This window comes from Pipistrellus hanaki, assembly GCF_964339955.1.
Source record: "Pipistrellus hanaki genome assembly, chromosome: 1".
Classification (NCBI taxonomy): Eukaryota; Metazoa; Chordata; class Mammalia; order Chiroptera; family Vespertilionidae; genus Pipistrellus; species Pipistrellus hanaki.
The window spans coordinates 5,688,389-5,712,565 of NC_140503.1; the positions used below are offsets into that span (position 1 = coordinate 5,688,389).

The following is a 24,177-nucleotide window of genomic DNA, read 5'->3' on the forward strand; positions in this document are numbered from 1 at the left end:
GGAGAGACCGGGCGGGGACAGCACAACCACGGCCAGGAGGCCTGGCAGCGCCTCCTAGGGACTGAACAACTTCTTCTTCTTCTTCTTCTCCTTCTTCTTCTTCTTCTTCTTCTTCTTCTTCTTCTTCTTCTTCTTCTTCTTCTTCTTCTTCTTCTTCTTCTCCTTCTCCTTCTCCTTCTCCTTCTCCTTCTCCTTCGTCTCCTTCGTCTCCTTCGTCTTCTTCGTCTTCTTCTTCTAATATATTTTATTGATTTTTCACAGAGAGGAAGGGAGAGGGATAGAGAGCTAGAAACGTCGATGAGAGAGAATCATCAGTCAGCTGCCTCCTGCACACTTCCCACTGGGGATGTGCCCGCAACCAAGGTACATGCTCTTGACCGGAATCGAACCCGGGACCTTTCAGTCCACAGTCCGACGCTCTATCCTCTGAGCCAAACCGGTTTGGGCATGGGACTGAACCTCTTAGCTGTTTGTACGACAGCCGGGGTGACTGCACTCCCCGCCCCCTCTCCCCCCGCTGCCCCCCGCCCCAGAAGGGGCCCCCCCCCCATCTCTCCCCAGGGCTCTGAGCAGGTCTCTGGTGCTGGCGGCATTGCTGCTGGGTGTTGGGGTGCCACTCCACCCCCTCACTTTTCTGAGGCTCCGGGACCCTGCAGCTCCAGCATCGGCTCCCTCCTCCAGCCGCACCCCTGCCTGGGCGGAGTGGCCCTGGGTGGGTCCCTTAACCCGGGCACACACTCAGTGGGCGGTGTCACGCGCTCTTTCTCTCCGAGGCCCAAGCACCCCTCCCTGACCCTGTGGAACCGTCCCAGGGCGGGAGCCTGCAGGCATTCTGGGGTCCCTGGGACTGGGGCTCGGGTTGTGGGGGCTGACCGGGCACCCAAGGGTGCAGTGGCTCCTCAGGCACCACTCGGAGGCTGCTGAGAGGCCCTGGGCAGGGAGGGCTGTGCCCAGATTTATCCACCAATCGCACGGGCCCCTGGCACCGGCGCTCGCTCTTATCTGCCTGGCCCAGCGTGGGGGGGTGGCCTGGCTGGCGGGGCGGGCTGCTGCCTGGACACTGGGCGTGAGCACAGCCAGCCCGGCCGGCAGCCCCGAGCCCCACCAGGTGGGTGACAGCCGGGAAGGCGCGGAGCGTCCTGCAGGCAGGCGGCCGGCTGCCGGAGCCTCCCTTGCACCATGTCGGACGGCGAGGGCCCCTCGGCCGGTGAGTGGCAGCGCTATATTTACCCACGGCAGGTCCCGGGGCAGAGGCAAGGCCACGGGTCCGGGGAGCTCTGCCCACCCCCTCCCCAGGCAGCAGGCAGCTGTGGGGCTGGATCCCCTGCCTCCTGGCCTGCTGCCCGGGGGGCCTGTGCTCCTGGAGGGGGAGCTTGACTTTCAAAGCAAAGCTCGCCCCCCGCCCCCACCCCTGCTTCCCTGGGCGGCTGCAGCAGGAAGCCGTGTTTGCTACAAACCCTCCGCTGTCAGCCAGGCGCCCCGAGCTGACCCACGGTGCCGGGGGGTGGGGGGTGGGGGGCCCTGGGCTGTGGCTGGACTCAGGGGGGGAGAGGGGGGGAGGGGGAGGGTGGGCTCAGGGTGCCATGGAGCAGGCCTGGGTGTGAGCAGGCTAATGAGTGTGTGAACTTTTATCTGAAACGGGGAGCCTACAGCTTCTACCAATTCCCCGAAGGGTGAGCCCCGTGGGAAGTCCCGAGCCCCGGCCGGCCAGCACGGACCCCGGTCCTCTGGGCTGGAGGCGGCCGGGGGCCCAGGCAGCGGAGGGGCGGTCAGACGCTGGGTCTGTCCCCGGGGAGGGCAATGGTGGGTCCCTGGCCGGCTGCCCCGGCTCCTTCCCGGGGAAGGCAGAGCTGTGATGCGGACGTGTCCCTGAGCGGCCTCGGCGGGGCTGGCCGGGGACCGTGTGACTCCGGGGACACGGGGAGGACTCCGGAGTTGGTTCAAACCCCAGATCTGTCCCTCGCACCGTGGGAACCCGGGTCAGGGGCTTGACTGCTCGGAGCCTCGGTGTGCCCAGGGGAAGGGGCCGTGATAACGCGACCAGACCCAGGAGGGCTGAGGGGTAACGGTCACCCGTGGAGCGTCTGCTGGTGCCCCGTGCGGGGGACGGCTCTGTGGCGCCTCCGTGAGGCCTCCGGTGGGGGTCTGGGCGGGAGTCCAGGGGTGCAGGGGCCTGAGGGCCACCTGCCCACGCCGCCGCACAGCCGTGGACACCTTATTTGTCAAACCGCTGGGGAGAATCACGTGGCGCCGTCGCTGGGGGGCCGGCCGGGCTGGGGGAGTGGATGGCGTGGCCCCCCGAGTGGTGTCTGATGGACAGTCCCGGTGCCTGGGCCTGGCTGAGTCAGATTTGGAATGGGCGTGTGTGTGTGTGTGTGTGTGTGTGTGTTGGGGAGGGGGACCCCTCAAGCCGAGCCTGGCCTCAGCCTCGGTCGCCGGGCGCCAGTGGTGCTGACTGCCAGGAATTGCCCGCCGTGGCGGTGAAGGCTGAGGAGCCGGCATGGGGGGGGAGAGGGGGCAGACAGGCCCTTTCTGGCTGGCTCCGCCACACCTGACATGAACCCGGAATAGCTCCTTCCCTCCACAGGGACACGGCCCTGCTTTCAGCAGCTTGTAAAGCCGCCCGTGGACACGGGTATTTCAGGAAGGCCAGGAGAATATTTAGCCCGCCGGGGCTGTGGAATGAGCCCGGAGTGTGCGTGTGTGTGTGTGTGTGTGTGTGTGTGTGTGTGTGTGTGTGTCTGATAGGGGGCTGGGGGAGACGGACTTCATGCCTCTTCACTGTTTAGAGAGGGCCCCTGGGCTGGGGGCCTGCGGGCACCATCCTGGCTCTGCCCGCCCTGGCCGAGCGGTGGCTGCCCGCCTGTGAAATGCCGTGTGATGCTCTGGTCTCTGCTGCGTGGGGCTTGGATAGGACCTGGTTGGTAGACGTGAAGACAGCGTCCGGGTACAGGGTTGTGTGTGTGTGTGGGGGGGGGGGGGGGTCTCCTACAGGGACCCCGCAGAAGCCACAGGGCCCAGGAGGCCGCTGTGACATATTTGTACCTATTTTCAGGGACCCATCCCCTGGCCTGTGTCAACAGCCGCGACATTCTCAGCTCTCCACCGAGTGACCTTGGAGCTTACTCAAGGGCACTGTGCCTCAGTCTCCTCATCTGTTAATGGGGACAGTAATGGGACGTAGCTCCTCAAGCTCCCATTAAGGGGGGATTAGTGGCCGAAAGCATGTGACGCTCTTAAAGGAACGCCAGGCTCTCTGCGAGCCGCTGCAGACATCATTGTTCAACCGGCGAGTGGGCTGTGGCAAACGCAGGGAGCGGATCATCCGCTCTGTCCCACGTCTGGCCGTTTGGGACACCGCGTTCAGTCCCCCGAGGGGGCATGGCGGGAACCCCCCGGTATAGCCAGGGAGACTGAAGCTCAGAGAGGCAAGCACGTCACCCAGCGTCACCCAGCTGGCGAACGGTAAGGCTGGGATTTGAACTCAGTCCCGCAAACCGTTTGTGCAGAACTCAGACCTGGTGCTCCTTCCGGGGGGAGGGGGGGCACCCTGCTCTCACCCAAGGGGCTGGTGGTTTCAGAGGCCTCCTCATTGCAGAGAAGGTAGCTCTGCGCGGAGCCCATAACAGAATGTGGGGGGAAAGGACACAGAGAACGTGCACCGTGTTAGGGCGCCGGGAGCATCCCAGAGCAGGCCCTGTAGGTGTCAGCTCAGGATGTGTGGCCCCAGGCTGGGCCGGAGCCCGCAGGGTAAGGTTACCGGAGTCAGCATCGTATTTATAGCAGACACTCAGCTGCACCCACACCTGCCAGCCGCACACACGGCCAGGGAAGGAGCTGCCCGCACAGCCGCCCCGACTCCGGCCTGGCTCTGCCCCTCAGTGAGGGGGGGCGTCCGGGCCACTCCCCCCCCCCGAGGCCCGGCTCCCCCACTGAGGCCCGGCTCCCCCCCCCCCCCGAGGCCCGGCTCCCCCCCCCCCCCCGAGGCCCGGCTCCCCCCCCCCGAGGCCCGGCTCCCCCCCCGCCCCCCCCCCCCCGAGGCCCGGCTCCCCCACTGAGGCCCAGCTCCCCCCTCCCGAGGCCCGGCTCCCCACCGAGGCCCGGCTCTCCCGCCGGGGCCCAGCTCCCACCGAGGCCCGGCTTCCTCAGTTTCCTCGTCTGTAGGATGGGCCCTGGCCGTCCCTCACGGGCCTGGAGACAGTGTCTGAGTTGGCGCCGTCTGGATCATGGGTCGGAAGTGCTGGCTCCATGCATCCTGGGTCTGCTGATGGTCTTTTCCTGCCTCTGACCGGGTGACCCCCCCGCCCCCCTCCCGTCGGCATAAGTCCGCAGGAAGAGAGCCAGCCTCCAGGCTGTCAGTGCCCTGGCATTTGGGACAGTTTCCAGCAAAGCAACATGACAGGTCCCAGCACCCGAGAGCAGCGCTGTTCCCTCCGCAGGACCTCCGGGGCCCAGGGTTCGAGGCCCTGGCTCTGTGGCTTTGGACAAGTCACTGAACCTCTCTGAGCTTCCAATAGGGGGGGCACTGGCCCTGCCTGGGAGGGGGAGGTGAGAATGGACACCCCTAACTCCCGAGCACATGCTCAGCAAACAGAGCGACCCTCTCTCCTCCTGTCACCTCCTACCGGCCCCCAGCTCTGGGCACCAGTCACCCCGATTGTAGATGGGGAGTGGCTGCCTTTGCCAGTGTTCCGAGCTCCTGGAGGGGTTCCAAGTGACTGGGGGGAGAAGGGGGGAGCTAAGAGCCTTGTCGAACCCTACAGGCAAGTACATGGCTCGGTCCCACACCAGCTGGGACCCAGCACACCTGCTCTGCACTGTCCTCTCACAACCCGCGCCTCCCAGCAGCGAATGGCCCCATCCCGGTGGCAGAGTCCTTTTCCCACTGTCCCAAGGACCCGAGGCCCTTACACCTCTGACCAGAAAGACAGGTTCGAAGCTGTTGGGCTCTGGCCGGTGTGGCTCAGTGGATAGAGCAGCGGCCCAAGCACTGAAGGGTTGTAGGGTCAATTCCTGGTCAAGGGCATGTACCTGGGCTTCAGGTTCGATACCCAGCCCTGGTTGGGGCGCGTTGGGAAGGCAACCAATCGATGTGTTTCTCTCACGTAGATGTTTCTCTCTCTGTCTCCGCCTCTTCCTCTCTCCTTCCTTCTTTCCACTCTCTCCAGAAGCTGTTGGGACATCAACAGCATGAGGCAGGAGAGGCAGGCGGAGACGCCGCACTGGAATTTAGTGTTCCCGCCGTGGAGTGACTGGTCTTGGTGCTCCCTGCATTTCATTGGCTCAAGCGGTCACCTGGCCACACCTCACGGCCGAGGACAGATACAGCCCTCCGTCAGTGACCCGGAGTCATATCTGCCCCTCTGGCTCTGCTTGCCATTGACTGCCTCTTCCATTTGTATTTTGTAAACAATTTTACTGACTTCAGAGAGAAAGGGAGAGGGAGAGAGAGAGAGAGAAACATCCATAATGAGAGAATCATTGATCGCTGCCTCCTGTATGCACCACACTGGAATCGATCCCCCAACCCAGGCATGTGCCCTGACTGGGAATTGAACCATGATCTCCTGGTTCATAGGTCGATGCTCAATCCCTGAGCCACACTGGCTAGGTGACTTCCCTTTTTGAAGTGACCCATTTTATTTTATTTTTTAAAAATATATTTTATTGATTTTTTACAGAGAGGAAGGGAGAGAGATAGAGAGCTAGAAATGTCGATGAGAGAGAAACATCGACCAGTTGCCTCTTGCACACCCCCTACCGGGGATGTGCCCGCAACCAAGGTACATGCCCTTGACCGGAATCGAACCCGGGACCTTTCAGTCCGCAGACAGACACTCTGTCCACTGAGCCAAACTGGTTTCGGCTGAAGTGACCCATTTTAATTGGGAAATTCTCGGAGCATCTGAGGTGCAGTCATGTGGCCTCCAACATGCAAATCACAAAGCGAGGGGCCCGATTTTTCAAAACACCTCTCTCCCGAAGACTCAAAAGAATTCACATTTAAAAGCACAAAAATAAGTTTCTGAGAGATTTGGTCAGGACAGCAGAGGAAAAGGGTAACCAAAGGAAGCAATATCTATTAAATATGCCCTAAAGCTCTGTTGATTTATTGCTTGCTAAGGCTCAAAGGAGGGAGTGGGGATGGGTAGTTCATGAGTCTGTTTAGTAAATGTAGTCAACATTAAAAAATGGGTTATGGCCCAGCTGGCCTGGCTCAGTGGTTGAGCATCGACCTGTGAACCAGGAGGTCATGGGCACATGCCCAGGTTGCAGGCTCCATCCCCAGGGTGGGGTGTGCAAGAGGCAGCCGATCAATAATTCTCCTCATGGATGTTCTTTATCTCCCTCTGAAATCAATAAAAATGACTTTTTACAGCCAAAACCAGTTTGGCTCAGTGTTAGAGCATCGGTCTGAGGACTGAAAGGTCCCAGGTTCGATTCTAATCAGGAGCATGTACATTGGTTGCAGGCACATCCCCGGTGGGGGGTATGCAGGAGGCAGCTGGTTGATGTTTCTCTCTCATCGACGTTTCTAGCTCTCTATCCCTCTTCCTTCCTCTCTGTAAAAAAAAAAATAATAATAATCAATAAAATATATTAAAAAATGTCTTTTTACAAGATGGGATATGAGTTGAGAAGGAAATGATTATAGAAAAATACTGGAAAATAAGGTTCACCCGCCAATGCAGACACCGCTTTCTTGCCTATGTGACCCACCAGATAGAAGCTTTAATAACAGGCTTCCCAGCTGACTCTTCCCAGCATGTAATTAAATTAATTTAAGTGAAAACGTACAGCCTCGCAGCGGGCTGTGGCGGCGGGTGGCACACACCGTCTCAGAGAATGAGATGAAACCTGGTTTAAAAAGCACGTTTCCCGGGACCAGAGGCGGCTCCCGCGCCCCTCCCTCGGAGCCGCCGATGGCCACCGAGTGGCTAGGAGTGAAGCTGGGATCTGGTTGGGGACGGCCGGGCTCTGCGTGGGGGATCCGACCCTCCTGCGGCTCTGCGTCCCACGGCCCAACCTCCGAGCCAAACTTTTTGGAGAAGTTTAAACACATCTACCTTGTGTAAACACACCCTCCAGGACTCGTGCCTCGTTTGTTTCGGGTGGAAAAACATGTCAAAGCGCTGGCTCCGCTGCACAGAGCACCCTCCCCGCCCTTCCCACGGAAGGCGGGAGTTCCTGGCCCAGCGCCCGTGCGTGGCGCAGGTGCTTGCCGTCGGCAGGTGCTTGCTAAGCACCTACTGTGCGCCTGGCGCCCTGCGGGGCACGGTGGGTGCGAGGGAAGAGCCGGGGACTTGCCTTCACCCCACACTGCGGTTTCCCCCGTTCGTGGGGTTAGTAGACTGAGGTGGCGAGGGCAGTAACCGAGACTGCACACAGTAGGTCCCCTCCCCCAGCACCAGCGCCCAGGTGCTGTGTGAGGTATGTGCCCCCCTCTCGTGGGCGTGCACCTGAAGTGGGATCGCTGGGTCACATGGGGACTCTACGTTTCTCCTTTAGAGGCCCCGGACGTTTTCCATAGCGGCCGCCCCAGCGTGTTGCCGCCATCGGGGAAATGAAGGCCCCAGCTCCCACCAGCCCCTGACACGTGCTGTTCTCTTTGGGGTCCATCCCGGTGCTCACACGCCTCCGTGTGGTTTCTGTAGGCGTTTCCCCCGTGGCTCATGGCGTCGAGCCATCTTGTGCCTTATTTGCAATCACCTCTTGTCTCTGGGACGGGAAGCCTCAGTCTCCCCATCTGTAAAATGGGGACAAAGACATCCTCTGGGTTTCGACCCAGGGTGGCCACCCAGCAGACATTGGCTGCTGGGAGCTGCAGGCCGGGCTGGGAGTCCCTCCTCGAAAGGCTGGCGGGAGGGAGGAAGTGGAGGAAGCTGGAAATCTCAGTGTCTCTGCAAACTCTAAGCCCGTTTAGAAAGGATTGCCACCACCATGGCACTGGCCCAGGCCCGGTGACTCCTCCCCAGCTTTGAAGCTCTGCTCGGTGGGCGCCAGGTGACCCGGCGCGTCCGCGCAGCCCCGGAGAGACGTGGACGAGGTGGGGGTCCCGGTCACAGGCTGTGAAGACGAGCCCAGCCTGTCATACGGGTTCCTGGTCAGGAGGCGCCTTGCATTCTTCTTATCTCGAGTTCCTTGGCCTCCGCCCTTGGCTGCTCCCGAGGGGGCTGATCTGCGCTTCCTGGACCTGCAAGCAGAGAGCCCTGGACGGAGGCCAGGAGCACCTCCCATGGGGCCGGGCGGGGCCCTGGGCCGGTGGAGGTGCTGATGGTCAGGCTGATTGTGGGTAACCGGAGCCAGCGTCAGGCGGGAGTCGGGGAACCGATCGGCTCATCACAGCTGGAGACGTCCAGGTGTGCAAGTGTGTTCTGCTCTGGAGCCCATGGGGGAACGGGAGGGGCCGCCCCAGGCCCTGGGTGTCCTGCGGGGTCTCTAATCCGGGAATGGCAGGTCCTCTCCGAAGGTGACCCCAGGCGAGGGCGGGGTGTGGACGCTGCCTCAGCCAGGAGTCCCAGGCCCCTTCCCTCCTCCTCCTCTGCGTCCCAGCCCCTCGTCCCAGCCCCTCGTCCCAGCCCGCGGGCAGCAGGTGAGAGGCAGGGAGGAGGCGTGGCCGGGGCTCAGACTGCCCGGCCTCGGCACTCCCGCTCTGCCACCTGGTGCTGTGAGATCCTTGCAAGTCATGCCATCGATCTGGGCCTTGGACGCTAATGATAGGATGGCTGCCCGCCTGGGGGACTGAAATACTACGATAGACCTTCCCCGGAGCCTGGGCCCAGGGTTCGGGAGATGCTGTACCATGTGTGTGGTGGAGGCAGCCCTGCCCGTGGGCCCTCAGGGGCAGCCCGCCGTGTGCGAGCCCTGGGAGCCCTGTCCCAGCAGCATCTTAGTCCATCAGTCATTCAGCACCCACGGACACTCAGAGGCGGAGAGGGGCCGTGCAGACGGCAGACAGGATACATCACAGAGCACGTGCAGTGGTGAGGAGGCGCTCAGGATGGCGGGCAGTGAATCAGGGAGGAGAGGGTGTGCTGTGGAGAGAGGCCAGACGGTCTCACTGGAGACGGACCTCAGGGACGCCCCCTGGGGACAGCTGAGGGAAGGTGCTTCTGGCAGAGGAAACAGCAGGTGCAAAGGCCCTGGGGTGGAAGCGCCACATCTTTTCAGCGAACACCGGCGGGCCAGGCTGGGCAAGGCGAAGGGGAGAGGAGCCAGGCGCTCAGAGAAGGCTGCGAAAGGGCATTGTTGCGGTCTAAAGGGGACATCAGCTTGACCCTGAGTGAGATGCCTTTGACCCTGAGTGAGTCGGCTTTGATCCTGAGTGAGATGGGCCACGGGAGGGGGGTCCTGAGCAGCGGAGGGGTGAGATCTCACTGGGGTCTGTGGGGCTCTGGGTGCCAGAGGGGGAGGGAGGCGGGAGAAGGGGCCACAGAGACCTTGGGCTCTCGTCGGGGACCTCCCGTTTTTGCTTTCTTGCTCTCAGTGTCCACTCGAGGGCTATGAGCTGAGGCAGCGGTGTCATCCAGGTCCTGGTTCGAGGACAGACGGGTCAGCTGGGCATCCAGCCCGGGACAGGGAGCACCGACCGGCCGTTCACCAGCCTCGTGGGCCCCAGTGTCCTCACCTCGGACATGGCCCGGGGCACTGGCCCCCGGAATGTGGCACGTGCGAGCTGATGCCTCCCGCCTCAGCACCCCAGCCCCTCCCCCTCCCCCCGCCCCCCGCCCTCCGCCCCTGCACCCCGCCTCCACCACAGCAGACGCCGGCCGCTCGCGCCCATGCAGAGCTACAGGGGACAGGTGGCCCAGGAGAAGCTGTAAATCTAACCGGCCGCCATCCGTCCCGCGGCGGTTTATCTCCTCTCCTGAGAAGGTGGCCCGCTCCGCCCGCGGCGGGAACAACGGGCCTTTGTGTGCTCCGGGGAAATCGAGATGGAGCTCCGAAGACGGCCAGTCAGGGGCTGGCCCTTATCTCTCCTGGCAGAGCCCGAGCCCCTGGGCCCAGGCCCGCTGGCAGCGAGGGGAGGCGTGAATAATAGAAGGGCTGGCACGGGCTCCCGCCATGCCACCCGCCGCCGGGCTGTGTCGGGTGCCGGGGGGGAGGGACCGCAGGGCCTGAACCCCAGGGGACAGGCAGCTTCAGATCCTCGAGGCCCAGGGGCGGCTCGGCTGGGCTGATGCCTCTCAGAAAGGCCAGGGCTCTGCATCGGCCTCCCTGTAAAGGCCTGGGCTTACACCTCGGGTTTTACAAGCTGTGTGTCCTTGGGCAAGACACCTAACCGCTCTGAGCCCTCCTCTCCTCACCTAGGACATCCTACCCACCTCGCTTGATGGTTTGGGGCCAGCACCCTCCCCTGCTGGACCACTTTCTCTCCCGGGGGCGGTGGAGGTGCTGATCCCGCCCAAAGCTTTCCGGTCTCCAATTGTAACTGACAACGATGCTGATTGGCAGCTCTGTTCCTGGCCTGTGCCAGGCGGGCCGGGGGGGACTGAGATGTGTGTCTACTGGCCAAGGAGGGGCCTGGAGGAGGGTCCAGGACAGGGCGGGGCCCCAGGCCCAGGGTCCACGCAGGCAAAGGCCTGTTTCACAGATGAGGAATCGGAGGCTCAGAGCGCTCAGGGGCCCTTCCCAAGGCCACAGCCCCAGCCACGATGTGCTCAGAGAGGGGCAGCGTCCTGCCCCTGGGATGACCTGCAGTGAGAAGGAGCGTAGGCCTGGCCCGCGTGGCTCCGTGGGTGAGCGTCGACCTAGAACCAGGAGGTCACTGTTCGATTCCTGGTCAGGGCACAGGCCCCAGGTTGTAGGCTCAACCTCCGATGGGGGCGGTGCAGGAGGCAGCTGATCCATGATTCTCCCTTATCATTGATGTTTCTATCTCTCTCCCTCCCTCCCTCTCACTTCCTCTCTGAAATTAGTAAAAATATATTGGAAGGAAGGAAGGAAGGAAGGAAGGGAGGGAAGGAGGGAGGGAGGGAGGGAGGGAGGGAGGGAGGGAGGAGGGAGGGAGGAAGGAAGGAAGGAGGAAGGGAGGGAAGGAGGAAAGGGAGGGAGGGAGGAAGGAAGGAAGGAAGGAGGAAGGAAGGAAGGAAGGAAGGAAGGAAGGAAGGAAGGAGCCTAGGAGTAGAGTGACCTGGGTGAGGTCGGCATGCCCTGGGCCCAGGAAGGGGCAGTGAGGATCGGGCCCTGTGCTTTGGGCGGTGGCACCCCTTTGGCTTTGGGGGTAGGGAGTGTTGACCCATGTGAGTCACCTCTGATTCAGGGTGGGTCTCCCTCCGTGCGGGGGACTCAGGCAGGAACCCGGCAGGGGTGGGGCTCCGGGGAGCAGGGCCCAGGATAGGACCCGCAGGGATAAATCTAAGTATCGGGGTGGCTGATGCAGGAGGCAGGGGACAGAGGGCTGGCCACCAAGCCTCTTGGTCCCTCGAGGCCAGAGTCGCTGGCTGGCTGGGGTGCAGGCCGCAGAGGGGGCCTCTGGCTGGGCTTCCCCGGTCAGCGGCCTCGGTGGCTCCGGGTGTTCCCGGCGACTTCTGTTCCTTTAGAGCAGGGGTCCTCAAACTTTTTAAAGTGGGGGCCAGATCACGGTCCCTCAGAGAGCTGGAGGGCCGGACTATATGAACTACTAATTCCTACTGTAACACCTCGGCTGCGCTCACTGCCCAAAAAACCTGGTGGGCCGGATCAGACTCCTCTGCGGGCCGCATGTGGCCCGCGGGCCGTAGTTTGAAGACCCTGCTTTAGAGCCTGAACTTCAGTCACAGGGCGGGGGTGCTGAGCCGCCTGGAGCTCTCAGCCTGTCCTTACGGAGCGCCTCTGCTGGCATCAGCCTCCATTCCCAGAGCCTAAAACCCAAGGCCAGTGGTCCCCAGACCTTGATGGGCACGCTGGTCTCTGGGGGAGGGGCTCCCCACAATGACACATTGCTGAGCCCCATGTAGGCCGTGGAATCGGGGGCTCCCCATGCGGTTCACACGCCCCTGTCTCAGGCACCCTCTCCCACGTTCACTCAGGGCCCAATCACGTCCATTTGTCCCATTCTCACCCCCACCGCTCTCACAGAGGCCTGTGTCCCATCTGTGTGCACTCACACCCACGCTCCCAGGGTCCTGTGGGCTCTGGTACCCACACAGACACGCACACACACGTGCACGCAGATTGGTCACAGGATTGCAGGGCCCTGTGCGTAGCGTTCGAGGACGTTTAAGGCATTTGGAGATGGGACAGCAGAGCACTGGAGCCGGCACGGGCCCGTGTGACAGCAGCAGGGGTCGCCCTGGACACAGGGGACAGCCGGGCCACACATCCCGGGGCCCCTGTGGGTGACCCTGCCCGCAGTGTGCACCCACACATGCTCAGGGGCTCGCTCCCCGGGTGGCGTGTCTTTCAGCGGGACTGTTTATCGGGTCGAGGAAGTGGGCTGGTGGACGTTTCACAGGCACAGCGTTGAGTCACGTGGGAATGGCTGGTAAGCGAGAAGCGCCAGATGGAGCACGGACTGAGTCACCGTCTTGGGTTTCGTGAGTCACGTGGTAGCTGGGGTCTGACTAGTCTGGGAAAGCTTTCCAGCGCCCCCACTCCCACCCAAACCCACACGGAACCGGCACTGGTTTGAACAGTCCGAACTCCACAGAGCTCACCGCATGGAGATCCTCGGACATACTCCTCCACCAGACAAATTCTGACGCGTGGGGCACCGTTCCTGCGGGGGAAGGCGGAGGGGACTTCTCACACGCATTGAGCACCTACTATGCGCCGCGCCTTCTACCGTAAAACGTGATGTGCACACGCTGTCTGTGCACCTCTGTGTGTAAGCGCCGGGCCAGGTGCCTGGTATACAGTAGGTGCTTAATGCTGTATTTCATCAGAGCCCAGGATCCCACTTCTGGCCACTAAGGAAGAGGAAGCACGGACATGCCAACCCCGGCCCCAGCCGAGGCGCTGAGGAGGGACCACGCTCCATCTCAGAGGTGCTGGACAGAGCATCAGCCTTCTCAGTCAACAGATGGGAAGACTGAGGCCAGGAGAGTAAGGACCAGCCAGGTGGCGTTGTGGCTCTTGCTGTTATGTGATCGGAGGCCCTGGAGGACTTATTACTGAGTTCCACCCACCGTGGATGCAGGGTTGCTTTGGGGAAGAACCCCTGCCTCAGTTTCCTGGAAGGCTGTTGGTGTGGCCCACCCTGTGCAGCCTGGGGGCTGGGGATTCCTGAGGGCGGGCTCCATTCTCTGCACCTCCCCGTGTGTGACCAAAGGCAGGCTCTGTGGGGAGCGTTTTCTTCAAAGCAAGGTGCAGAGACGGGCGTGATTTTGAGGCCTATGCCCCCCCCCCCCCCCCCCGCTGAACCCAGGACCTCCCCTCAGGCAATAATTCATTATGTGAGGATTTTTCACAGACAGCACTGGCCTTGGGAGGCAATGCACTCATGAATATGCATAGGCTCGTCCTCATAAATTATGCAGTGGACACCGGGGCTTCCCGGGGAGGCTGGGAGGGCTGGAATGGCTCAGGCCCACGACAGAAGGCTCACGCACAAGGGCTTCTCACATGCCTGCCCGCCCGCCCTTCCGTCTCAATGACGGCAGCTCGAGGCTCAGGTCTCCGGTCCTCAGAGCATCCGGGCCTCCCCTGGGCTGGAGCAGTGTGGGCGCCTGGAGGGCGTGGGGGCCCGGCCCGCTCTCCTAGCAGGAACGCTGACGCCCAGACGTGGGATTCACACGTTTAGATTTCAAGTTCATGTCCCTCCGAACTGGAGCCTCCTCGGGTCCAGGGGGCCTTGGCATCACCCACGAGCACTGGGCAGGGAGTCAGGGTGGGGCCCAGGTTCTAGAAGGAGGGACGGGAGGGGTTCTGTCTGACCCCCCACAGGTGTCGGGCCAGCCGGGGCCTCCCGGAGGAGCTGCAGGGCACCCGGCGGGCGTGCCGGTCAGGTTGGGGGTCCCTGCAGCTGTGTGGCTGGAGGTGGCCTTTCCCCAGGGCCCTCCCTCCTCCCGGCCAGCGGCTGCCACTCCTGCCCACCTTCCTGGTCTCCCTGGCCCTGAGGGTGTGGAGTGTCACCTAAGCTCGGTCACTGTCCCGGCGGTGGCTCTGGGTGGAGCCCAGCTGAGCCTCACCTGCCTCAGACCCGGGAACCTCCATGGTCAGCAACGAGGCCAGGCTGCACCCACTGGGCTTACAGAGCACCAGGGGGTGTGAGGGGCAGCATCCTGCAGAGGAGGCAGCAGCGGGGGAACGGCCCTGGAATCAGCGGCCGTGGCACCAGGGGAGCCCAGCGCCCCGTTTCTGAGCAGAGCTGCCAGGTCAAGCCGCCCGGACACGGGCATCTCCCATGTCCCCACTCTCTCCCTGACCAGGCCCAAGCGGTCGCCACACCGAGGCGCCATCCCCTTAGTTACGGCGTTTACCCACGGCCGAACGTCCCACGTGGACCGTTCCTTACTGTGGGCGCTGCTGTGCGGGGTTTTACATCACTGTCCAAGGGCAGTGCCTTTGGACCTTCCGCTAACTTAATTCTGCCCTCACATTAGCGGGGGCAGGGGTGTGTGTGTTTCTATGGACCCCTCCTCCACGCAGCCACCTCCCGCGGCTCAGACACATGTTTCTTCCCGGCCTCGCTATTAGGGCTCAAGCCCCAAACACAGGCTGCCAGCCGCCAGCATCCATCAAGGTCTCATCAAGTCCGCACCTTCCGGGCTGGACGGCCCCCGTTTGGGCCTCCCCGGCTGAGCAAACAGCACCACCTGGGCCTTTGCCCTCAGCCAGGGCCTCCGGGTGCATTTCGCTCTCTGCTGCCCAAGGGGAAGCTGAAATGACCCAGGCCTGGCCCTGGGGGAGCCACAGCCAGGAGGGGAAGGGGGAGAGCTGAGGACTCCCGGGTAGGACCAGAAGCCTTGTTGGCAGCCCCGAGTGCCCACCGAGGCTGTAAAACACCTCCTCTGTTTGAAGAGCTTTCCAACGGTCACCTCACTCGGTCCTCACCACCCTCTCAGGGCACCGTTATTACCCCACCTCACAGGCAAGGGGACCGAGGCTCAGGGAGGCCGAGAGTCACGCCCTTTCACGGCAGAGCCAGGATCTGAGCTCCAGAGCCCATCATGACAGCCGCCTCGCTCCCGTGGGCTCTGCGGGCCAGTTCCCATCCACCGCCCCGCCTTCCTGTGGCTGGCCCAGGGCCCTCCCGGGGAGGCGCCCAGTCAGTTTGCCGAACGGAGGCTGCTTGTGGGTAACACTGCAGGTTACTGTGGCCGGCAGTGGAGCCGTGGGGGCGGGATGGAGGCTGACAAACAGTCCAGGATCGTCACCAATGCATTTGGGTCCCGAGGCACCGCATCCTGCCTCCGAGGGCTGCAGGCTGGTGGGGCACGTGAGGGGAAGGAGGGGTCCAGCAGGCTGCCTTCGGGGTACCCAGCAGAGGTGCCGCGGAGAAAAGGAGGAGGAGGAGGCTGACGGAGGGAGGAAGGAGGGAGGCCCGCACCTGAATCACCGCTCAGGTCCAGGCACAGGAAGACCACCCGAGACCCACAGAGCCACGTCTGCCTGGTGAGCCACGGGCTCAACTTCCTGATAGACCTTCGGCGTGGCCAGGAGCAAATCCAAGTCTGTGTCAGGGACCCTCAAACTACTGCCTCGCCCAATCCCCAACATTTTTATTGTTAATAAATACATAAAGTTTTTATTGTGATAAAATACACTTGGAAAATTTACCATTTCTTCTCCAGATATATTTTTTATTGACCTCAGAGAGGAAGGGAGGGGGGGAGAGAGAGAGAGAGAGAGAGAGAGAGAGAGAAACATCAATGATGAGAGAGAATCATGGATCAGCTGCCTCCTGCATTCCCCACACTGGGGATCGAGCCTACAACCCGGGCATGTGCCCTGACCAGGAATCGAACTGGGACCTCCTGGTTCCTAGGTGGATGCTCAACCCCTGAGCCACCGTGGCTGGGCCCATGTGGCCCACGTTTAAGTGTACAGTTCGGTGGCATGAAGTACATTCCCGTGCCCCCGTCATCTGCAAAACTCTTTTCATCGTATCAACCAGAAACCCCGTCCTCATTCAACACTCAGGCCCCACCCCCTCTCCCCAGCCCCCGGCATCCGCCATCCTGCTTTCCGTCTCTATGCCTTTGACTGCTCGAGGGACCCCCCCCCCCGCCCCGAGTGGAATCATACAGTGTTGGTCTTTCTGTGACTGGCTTAGTTCTGACGGCATAACGCCCTCAGGATTTCTCCGTGCCGTGCCTGTGTCAGAATTTCCTTCCTTTTGAAGTCTGGGTAATATTCCATCGTGCGGACGGACCACGCTTTGTTTATGTGCCGCTGTCCATGGACACTCGGTTTGTTTCCACGTTTTGGTTGCCATGACCACGGGCTGAGCCCCTGCTTTCCATCGTGCTGAGTGTTTAGCCAGAAGTGGGATTGCGGGATCGAACGGTAATCCTGTTTCCGTGGTGTGTTTTTTTTTCTTCTCTGAGGAGGTCCATCACTGTTTTTGTTTTTTTTCTTAATCACACCTCGGTGAACTAACCATTCAAGGGCAAGCTGACCAGTAACAGGGTAAGCCAGCCATCACATTCTGCTAGCCCCACTACTCAGGGCTTGAGGAATAGCGCCATCCCTCTCTCAGAGGCTGGTCTGAAATTCCCTCGGGCGACGCCGCGCATCCACCAGCATCAACACCAGTCATTTGTTCCACTTGGCAGGGGGAGATGTTTGAAACCGCGCGAAGCCAGCCGATATCCACAAGGCTGTGTTGCCAAGCAGCGATGCTGCTGCTCACACACGGCCAAGGCTTTTCTGGAGAAAAGCAGCGGCCGGGCTGGCCCGGAGACAGCCGGTCTGCCTTGGATGGCGCGGGGCTGGCCGCCGGGCGTCTGTAGGAAGCAGAGGGCCATCCATCATCGCGGGCTGGACGCTTCGGAAAACGCGGCAGGTCCGCTGGGAGCCACGGTTTTCCAAAGGCCCTTTTGCTGGTTCTGCTGATTCATATTCCCATAATTCCTCCCCTGCATAATATTTCCCCATCGCCATGGCGACTGCGTGAGGAGGAGGCATAGTGAGAAACTTCGGGGTTTGTTCTGATTTCACAGGACAGAGGTCAGACCTCCGAGGAAGGCTGGGTTGTGTGTGTTTTGCATTCTCCAGGGAAGAGCTGGGTTCCATTAGGCAGTGTTCACTCTCCGGGTGGGCAGGGACCGGGGAGCGAGACGGTGGGCAGCGGGCCCCGGCTCCGGCACTTTCTACCTGGTTCTGGCGCTTTCTACTTGTGGACCACGGGCAAGACCCTGCTTCCGTGAGGCTCTCCGTTCCTTTCTCTGCAAGATGAGAGGGGCAGTGGGAATGGGGGTTCTCTGTGGGCCTGATGGAGAAACCACAAGATGTTTGCAAATTGTAAAACCTTATCCCCTTTCAAAAAAAATCACACACAGAAAGCAATTGTGTAGCCTCTTAGTGCAGGGCGAGGGGCTGTTGCAGGTGGCTGTGTCTCACATGTCATTATGTGGGTGGCTTTCCCCATGGCCCTCCCAGCCCCTCATTCACACACACACACATACACACACACAAACACACACATAGAGAGACACAACACACACATACACACACGGACACACACAGACACACACATACAGAGAGACACAACACACACACACACACACACACACACACACGCACACCTGTGACCTGGAGGGCAAGAAACGTACTTTGTATTTATCCCAAACCCTCCACGTCGCCCAGCTCATTAGTTCGTTCGGAACAGGCCTCAAGGGGCACTTGAGTTCACATGTGAACCAGCAGAAATCTGCTGGGTCCGGTCTGCACCAGGCTGCAGGGTCACAGAGATAACCCCGGGGAGGGGCCCCATCACCTGATTCTGAGACCTGCCCTGGGTGTCCTGGGGGTGAGGAACAGAGAGAAGCACCCTGACTTTCTTTTTCCTTTTAAAATATATTTTATTGATTTTTTACAGAGAAGAAAGGAGAGGGATAGAGAGTTAGAAACATCCATGAGAGAAACATTGACCAGCTGCCTCCTGCACACCCCACACTGGGGATGTGCCTGCAACCAAGGTACAATACATGCCCTTGACCGGAATCGAACTCACAGACCGATGTTCTATCCACTGAGCCAAACCGGTTTTAGCAGCACCCTAACTCTCAAGGGCATCAGAGTAAGATGTCCTTTAAACCTATCTCAGAGCCCTTCGGAAGCAGAGGTGTGTGTCAGAGTTGAAGGGTGGGTAGTGTGTTTGTATTTCACACGGTCCCTGCGTGATGTGCGGTCACCACATTGCCCGCTTTACGTGAAAGGCTCGGAGGGCAGAAGTGATAGAGAGGGGGGAGGGAGAGTTCCAGGGGGCAGCCCCCTGAGGCCCAGGGTGATGTCCGAGCTGGAGGGCGAAGGACCTCAGCGCTGACGGAGCTGGACACCATCCGGGGAACTCAGTCACCCCATGAGGCTGCAGTGCAGACAGGGGAGGAGGCGGAGAGGAGTCAGACAGGCCCCCGGCCAGGAGTGACCACATCCTGCAGCACCCGGCTGGCAGGCGCACCGAGAGCCCGCACACCGGTTGTGTGCACGCACACCAGACAGCTGGTTCCAGGGGGGGACTTAGAAATGCCTTTGAAAGACCCCCCAGTGCTGCTTGTGTCTTTTTTGGCAGCAGTTTGGGGCTCCAGGATGACCCCAACTGGCACTGGTTCGTGGTTTGGACATGGAGTTAAGAGAGCCAAGGGCTGCAGACCCCTCCACCACCGAGGGAAGCCTCACTGCCCCTCTCCCCGCCCCCCCCCCCCCCCGCCTCCTAGCCGGCCTCTGGAGACCCGCATTTGCCAGGCAGCCAGGCAGGGGCGGGCAGCACGCTGGGCACTCGGGGTGCTGGGAGGTGTCAGCACGCAGACAGCAAGGCCTGCCCTGCAGGTGGCACCCAGGCACCTGTGGGACAGTTGGCCCGGGAGCAGTCCTCTGGTGGGAAGAACTTGCTCCCGAGGCGCCAGGGGAAGTCCCGTGGTCCAGGGCGTGGCGCTGGCCCAGGGCCGCGGCAGAGGCGGCAGCAGGTGCAGCCGGGAGCACCTGCGGGGGCGGCCCCTCTGAAGGTGGGGCGTGCACTGGAGTTCACAGAGCTCGGCTCCAGGGCGCGGCGCTGGCCCAGGCAGTGGGAAGACAGACAGGTGCCTCTCCTGTCGCTGGGGTTTCTCTCTCTCCCGGCCATGCATGGAGCACAGCTGCCTTGGGGACGGTGGTCCGGGTGATGTCACTCCTTCTGGGGTCTCACTTCTAGTGAGTGGGATGCTAACTGTGTGCACGTCTCCACACATACCCGTCCCATCCTTTATCCAGTACATCTGTCTAGACCCGTGGTTGGCAAACCGCGGCTCGTGAGCTACATGCAGCTCTCTGGCCCCTTGAGTGTGGCTCTCTCACAAAATACCATGGCCTGGGTGAGTCTATGTTGAAGAAGTGGCATTAGAAGAAGTTTAAGTTTTAAAAATGTGGCTCTCCAAAGAACTGTCAATCGTTGTCCTGTTGCTATTTGGCTCTGTTGACTAATGAGTTTGCCTACCACTGGCCCAGGGCAATCAGATTCAGTCCTCTGTGTTTTCCCTAGAAGAGTAGTTTTCAAACCTTTTTCAGAAATGAGTCACCATAAAAAAGGTTTTACATTATAACCTATATGTATAAATATCAAGTAAGTCGAGATACCCTCTGTAATTACTGATTTTTTGTTTGTTTAACTTCTATAAATAGCTGAGAGAAGAGTGTAATTATGGAATTGTCTATTTCTCCCCTGTAAAGCTGCCAGTTTTTGCTCTGTATATGTTGAGGCTCTGTTATTTGGCACATATACATTTACTATTGTTATATCTTCCTGAAGCATTGATCTTTTAGTCACTATGAAGTATCCCTCTTTAGTTCTAGTAGCTATTCTTTGTTCTGAAGTCCATTTTATCTGTATACACTAATAAAAGAGTAAGATGCAAATTGACTGTACCTTTGCGACACCCACCAGCCAATCAGGAGTGAGTATGCAAATTAACCCAACAAAGATGGTGTGTTGATTCGCATATGCAGATGCCTAGCGGCTGAGGGCATTTGGCACCACCCCAGCCATTCCAGGCCTCTGGGCAGCATGGGAAGGTGGAAAAGTGGTTCTGGCCAGAGCAAAGGCGGTGCCAGCAGCCAGGGTAATGCAGTCCCATTCTTGCACGAATCTTTATGCATCAAGCCTCTAGTGTTAACATATTCACTCCAACCTTGTCATACTTACTGTTTGCATGTTACATCATTTTTAATTTCCTGTTTGCTTTCAATCCACATATATTTATATTTAAAGTGGGATTTGAGGGCAACATATAATGGTATCTTACTTGCTTTTTCTATTCTAGTAATCTCTGCCTTCTAACTAGAGTGTTTATTTTGCCCATTAACATTTTATGTAATTATGGCTTTACTGAATATGGGTCTATAATTTTACTATTTATTTCCTGTGCATCACCTCTGTTTTCAATTTTTCTATTCACCTTTCCTGCCCTTTGTAGGGGTTCTGTTCATTTACCAATTGACTTGTCAGTCATACCTCTTTATATTGCCTTTTCAGTGTTTGCTCTAGGGATTATACATCTTGATTTTCACTGTTTTCTTAAAGTTAATATTACACTACTTTACATAAAATGTAGGAACTTTGCAACCAGGTAGGTCCATTTATCCTAATTTCCACCACCCTTTACCCATAAAACAGCATGATAATTCAGTCCCAGGTAAGAAGATTTCATATTTCATCAAATACTACTTACTATTTTTTGTGGCTTTCATTCATTCCTGAGTTTCTCTCCAGCATCATTTCCCTTCAGACTGAAGAACTTCCTTTAGCATTTCCTATAGTACATCTCTGGGGTGAGGAATTCCCTTTTTTGAAAATGTCTTTAATTCATCTTTATTCCTTAAAAAATGGTTTAAAAAATGTTTTTATTGATTTAATAGAGAGGACAGGAGAAGGGGAGAGAGAAACATCAATGATGAGAGAGAATTATTGATCAGCTGCCTCCTGCATGACCCCTACTAGGGATCCAGCTCGCAATCCAGACATGTGCCCTGACCAGGAATCAAACCATAACTTTCCTTGTTCATGACACTCAACCACCTTGCCACATCTACTGGCTCATCTTCATTCTTGAAAGGTAATTTTGTTGGCTATAGAATTATGAGCTGACAATATTTCTCCTTTCAAATACTTTAAAGATGTTGTTACATTATATTCTGACCTCCATGGTTTCTGATGAGCTGTCCACAGTCATTCAAATCATTGGTCCCCTGTATATGATATATGATTTTTCTGTCCGCTTTAAAGATTTTTGTCTTTATCTTTGGTTTTCAGCAGTTTGACTATGATGTGCCCAAGGCATAGTTTTCTCCATGTATCTTACTCAGAATTTGCTGAGCTTCTGGGAGCTATAATTTATGTTTTTCTCCAAATGTGGAAAGTTTTCAGCTAGTATTCCTTTAAATACTTTTCCTTGCCCCATTTTCTCTTTTTTTTTCCCCCCTCTTCTGGCACTTTCAGGCTTTTTGGGGTTGTTTTATGTGCCCCCAAGGCTCTGTTAATTCTATTCCACCTTTTCTCTCTCTTTCTCTATTTCACATTAAAAACCTTTTATTCATCTCTCTTCAAGTTCACTGATCCTCCTCCCCACCCCCTGTGTCATTTCCATTCTCATTCTGAGTTCATCCAGGGGATTTTTTTCATTTTAGATAATGTGGTTTCCAGTTCTGTTTTATTTGTCATTTAAAGTGTGTGACTCAGTGGTTTTTAGTATGTTCACAAAGTTGTGCAATAATCGCCGCTCTATAATCCTAAAATGTTTCATTGCTCCCAAAAGAAATCCAATACCCATTAGCAATAATTCCTCGTTTCCCCTTCCTCCCAGTTCCTGGCAGCTACTAATCTACCTTTTGTCTTTATAGGGTTTCCTATTCTGGAAATTTTCTGTTAATGGAATCAAACAATATGGGGTGTTTTGTGACTGGCATCTTTCACTGGACATCATGTTTTCCAGGTTCATTCACGTTGTAGCATGTGTCAGTGCTTTGTTTCTTTTTGTGGCTGAATAACACGCGGTTGTAGGAATACACAATGTTTTGTTTACTCACTCATCGGTTGCTGGACGTTTGGATCATTTCTACTTTTTGGTTATTATGAAGAGTACTGCTGATCAGTTCATTTTTATACTTTACATTTATCGACTGAGAGGTCCTATTCTTTATATGGACATAGTTTTCTTTGCCTCACTGAGTAAAGTTGCTTTAAAGTTCTTTAAATGTTTTAATAGCTGCTATAAAGTTCTTGTAAAAAAAACAAAACACGTTTTTATGGATTTTTCAGGGAGAGGAAGGGAGAGGGAAAGAGAGATGTGCATGTGCCCTGACCGGAAATGGAATCGTGACCTCCTGGTTCAGTGGTCGGCAAACTGCGGCTCCAGCCACATGCAGCCCGAGAGCCGCGGTTTGCCGCTCTGTTGACTAATGAGTTTGCCGACCACTGTCATATACCACCCTGGACCTCTTTGCACACAATATGTCACAATGGCCTAATCCTCAGGGCTTCCAACCACACGGTCACAGTTAGTCTAGGGTTCATGGGTTGACACTCCACCACTGAGCCGGGCTAACGTTCTTATGCAATAATTTCAGTATCTAGACCATCTTAGGGGAGGTACCTGTTGACTGGCTTTCTCTTGAGAATGGGCTGCATTTTCCTGGACCTTCCTGTGTAGAGGGATTTTGAATTGTATCCTGAACATTGTGAACCTGGATTCTGCGATACAGTTTTGAAGCGTGTTGGTGGTTTGCTTCAGTGGGCAACTCACTTGTTAGACGCAGACTCCAAACTCTGTGACACTTGTGGTGCACAGAATGTGGGGTTCCCTTCCCTGGCTGTCTCCTTTACCCGGCTCCTCCCCGCCCCCAGCTCTCCTGGTGGTCCAAGGCCCCTTCTCCTCGTCCAGAGGGACCACAGGCCTCCTCCTGGAAGGGACCACCTTGCGCCTCCACCACAAATAGGATTGATTCTCCCAGGTTTTGATGTTGCTCCAAAACCCACTGCTTTTGTTTATTCTCTGGGGCCCAAAGGGTGTTGTCTCTGTCATTTTGTCTGCAGTTTGTGGTTGCCTGCTGGAGGGTTGATTTGTGAAGAATTTACTTCTCCATACAGAGAGGGATCTACACATTATACACGTATTGAATATTGTTTCAAAATATATATATTTTGTTTCAAATATATTTGAAACAAAAACAAATACATGTCTATCGGAAGCAAAAGGTTCATGAATGAATACGTACCCTACTGCATACGGACACACCACAAACCCAGATGTTCTCTGCTCTGCTCCGCAGCATTTCGTTTCTAAGATGCGCGTCTCGGTCTCTCACTAAATTGATTCCGTGACCCAGGAGTGGGGCACGGCCCACAGTTTGACCCTTGGCGCCCTAATGGCTGGTTGGCCAGGAGCAGGTGCTCTGTCCACAAGCTCATTGAAAAGATAAATGCAGGCGCTTCCCCTCCCTCCCCCAGGGCTCTGAAGGCTCCGGGTCCTGACGTTCTGGAGCAGGGTGGTCGCAGTGCTGTCCCCACAGATGGGGTGCACATCTGTGCCCCCTCCCCCACGCCCCCCTCCGGGGCCTACAGTGACCAAAGCCCAAGTTGAGAGTCCTTCAGGGGCCCGGCCTCACGGCTGACCGTCACTCACACACGGGTGCACGTCCCTGACCCCCTGGGTGCCACAGAAGGCTGCCCACTCCTTCTAGGGCTAAATAAGGAATTTTAAACACGATGACTCTCTCCTCTGGCCACCATTTCATAAAGGCAATGCTAAGAACATGTCCAGGTGGGCAATCTCAGAATTCGGCAAAGTCCTGAAACTAAATTCATTCTGTGCCATGACAGACGCAGTTCCCATTTTTCTCACCGCCCCTCCCCCCTAGCCCCCTCCTCCCACAGGTGTTGGGAGCCTCTGGGCTAGAAAGACGCTGGGAGGTCCCAGAAATGCACCTCCCTCAGGGTCAGGCCCACAGAGGGGTGGACATCTGCCCAAGGGCACACACCTGGGAGAGAAAGAATGCTTCCCAGTTTCTCCACAGGTAATGCACCGAAATCTCAGGTGTTCCCCGACCCCGCTCTGCTCCTGG

At 57.9% G+C, this 24,177-nt stretch overlaps 1 protein-coding gene across 1 annotated transcript in view; it reads left to right on the forward strand.

Annotated features, from left to right (window-relative positions):
- The first annotated feature begins 842 nt into the window (after positions 1 to 842).
- Positions 843 to 24,177, forward strand: part of EML1 (EMAP like 1) — a 137,316-nt gene continuing 113,981 nt past the window's right edge. Inside the window, exon 1 of the mRNA XM_084887449.1 lies at positions 843 to 1,207. Coding sequence (XP_084743575.1) covers positions 1,180 to 1,207 — 28 coding nt within the window. The 5' untranslated portion in view covers positions 843 to 1,179. The remainder of the gene's footprint in view (positions 1,208 to 24,177) is intronic.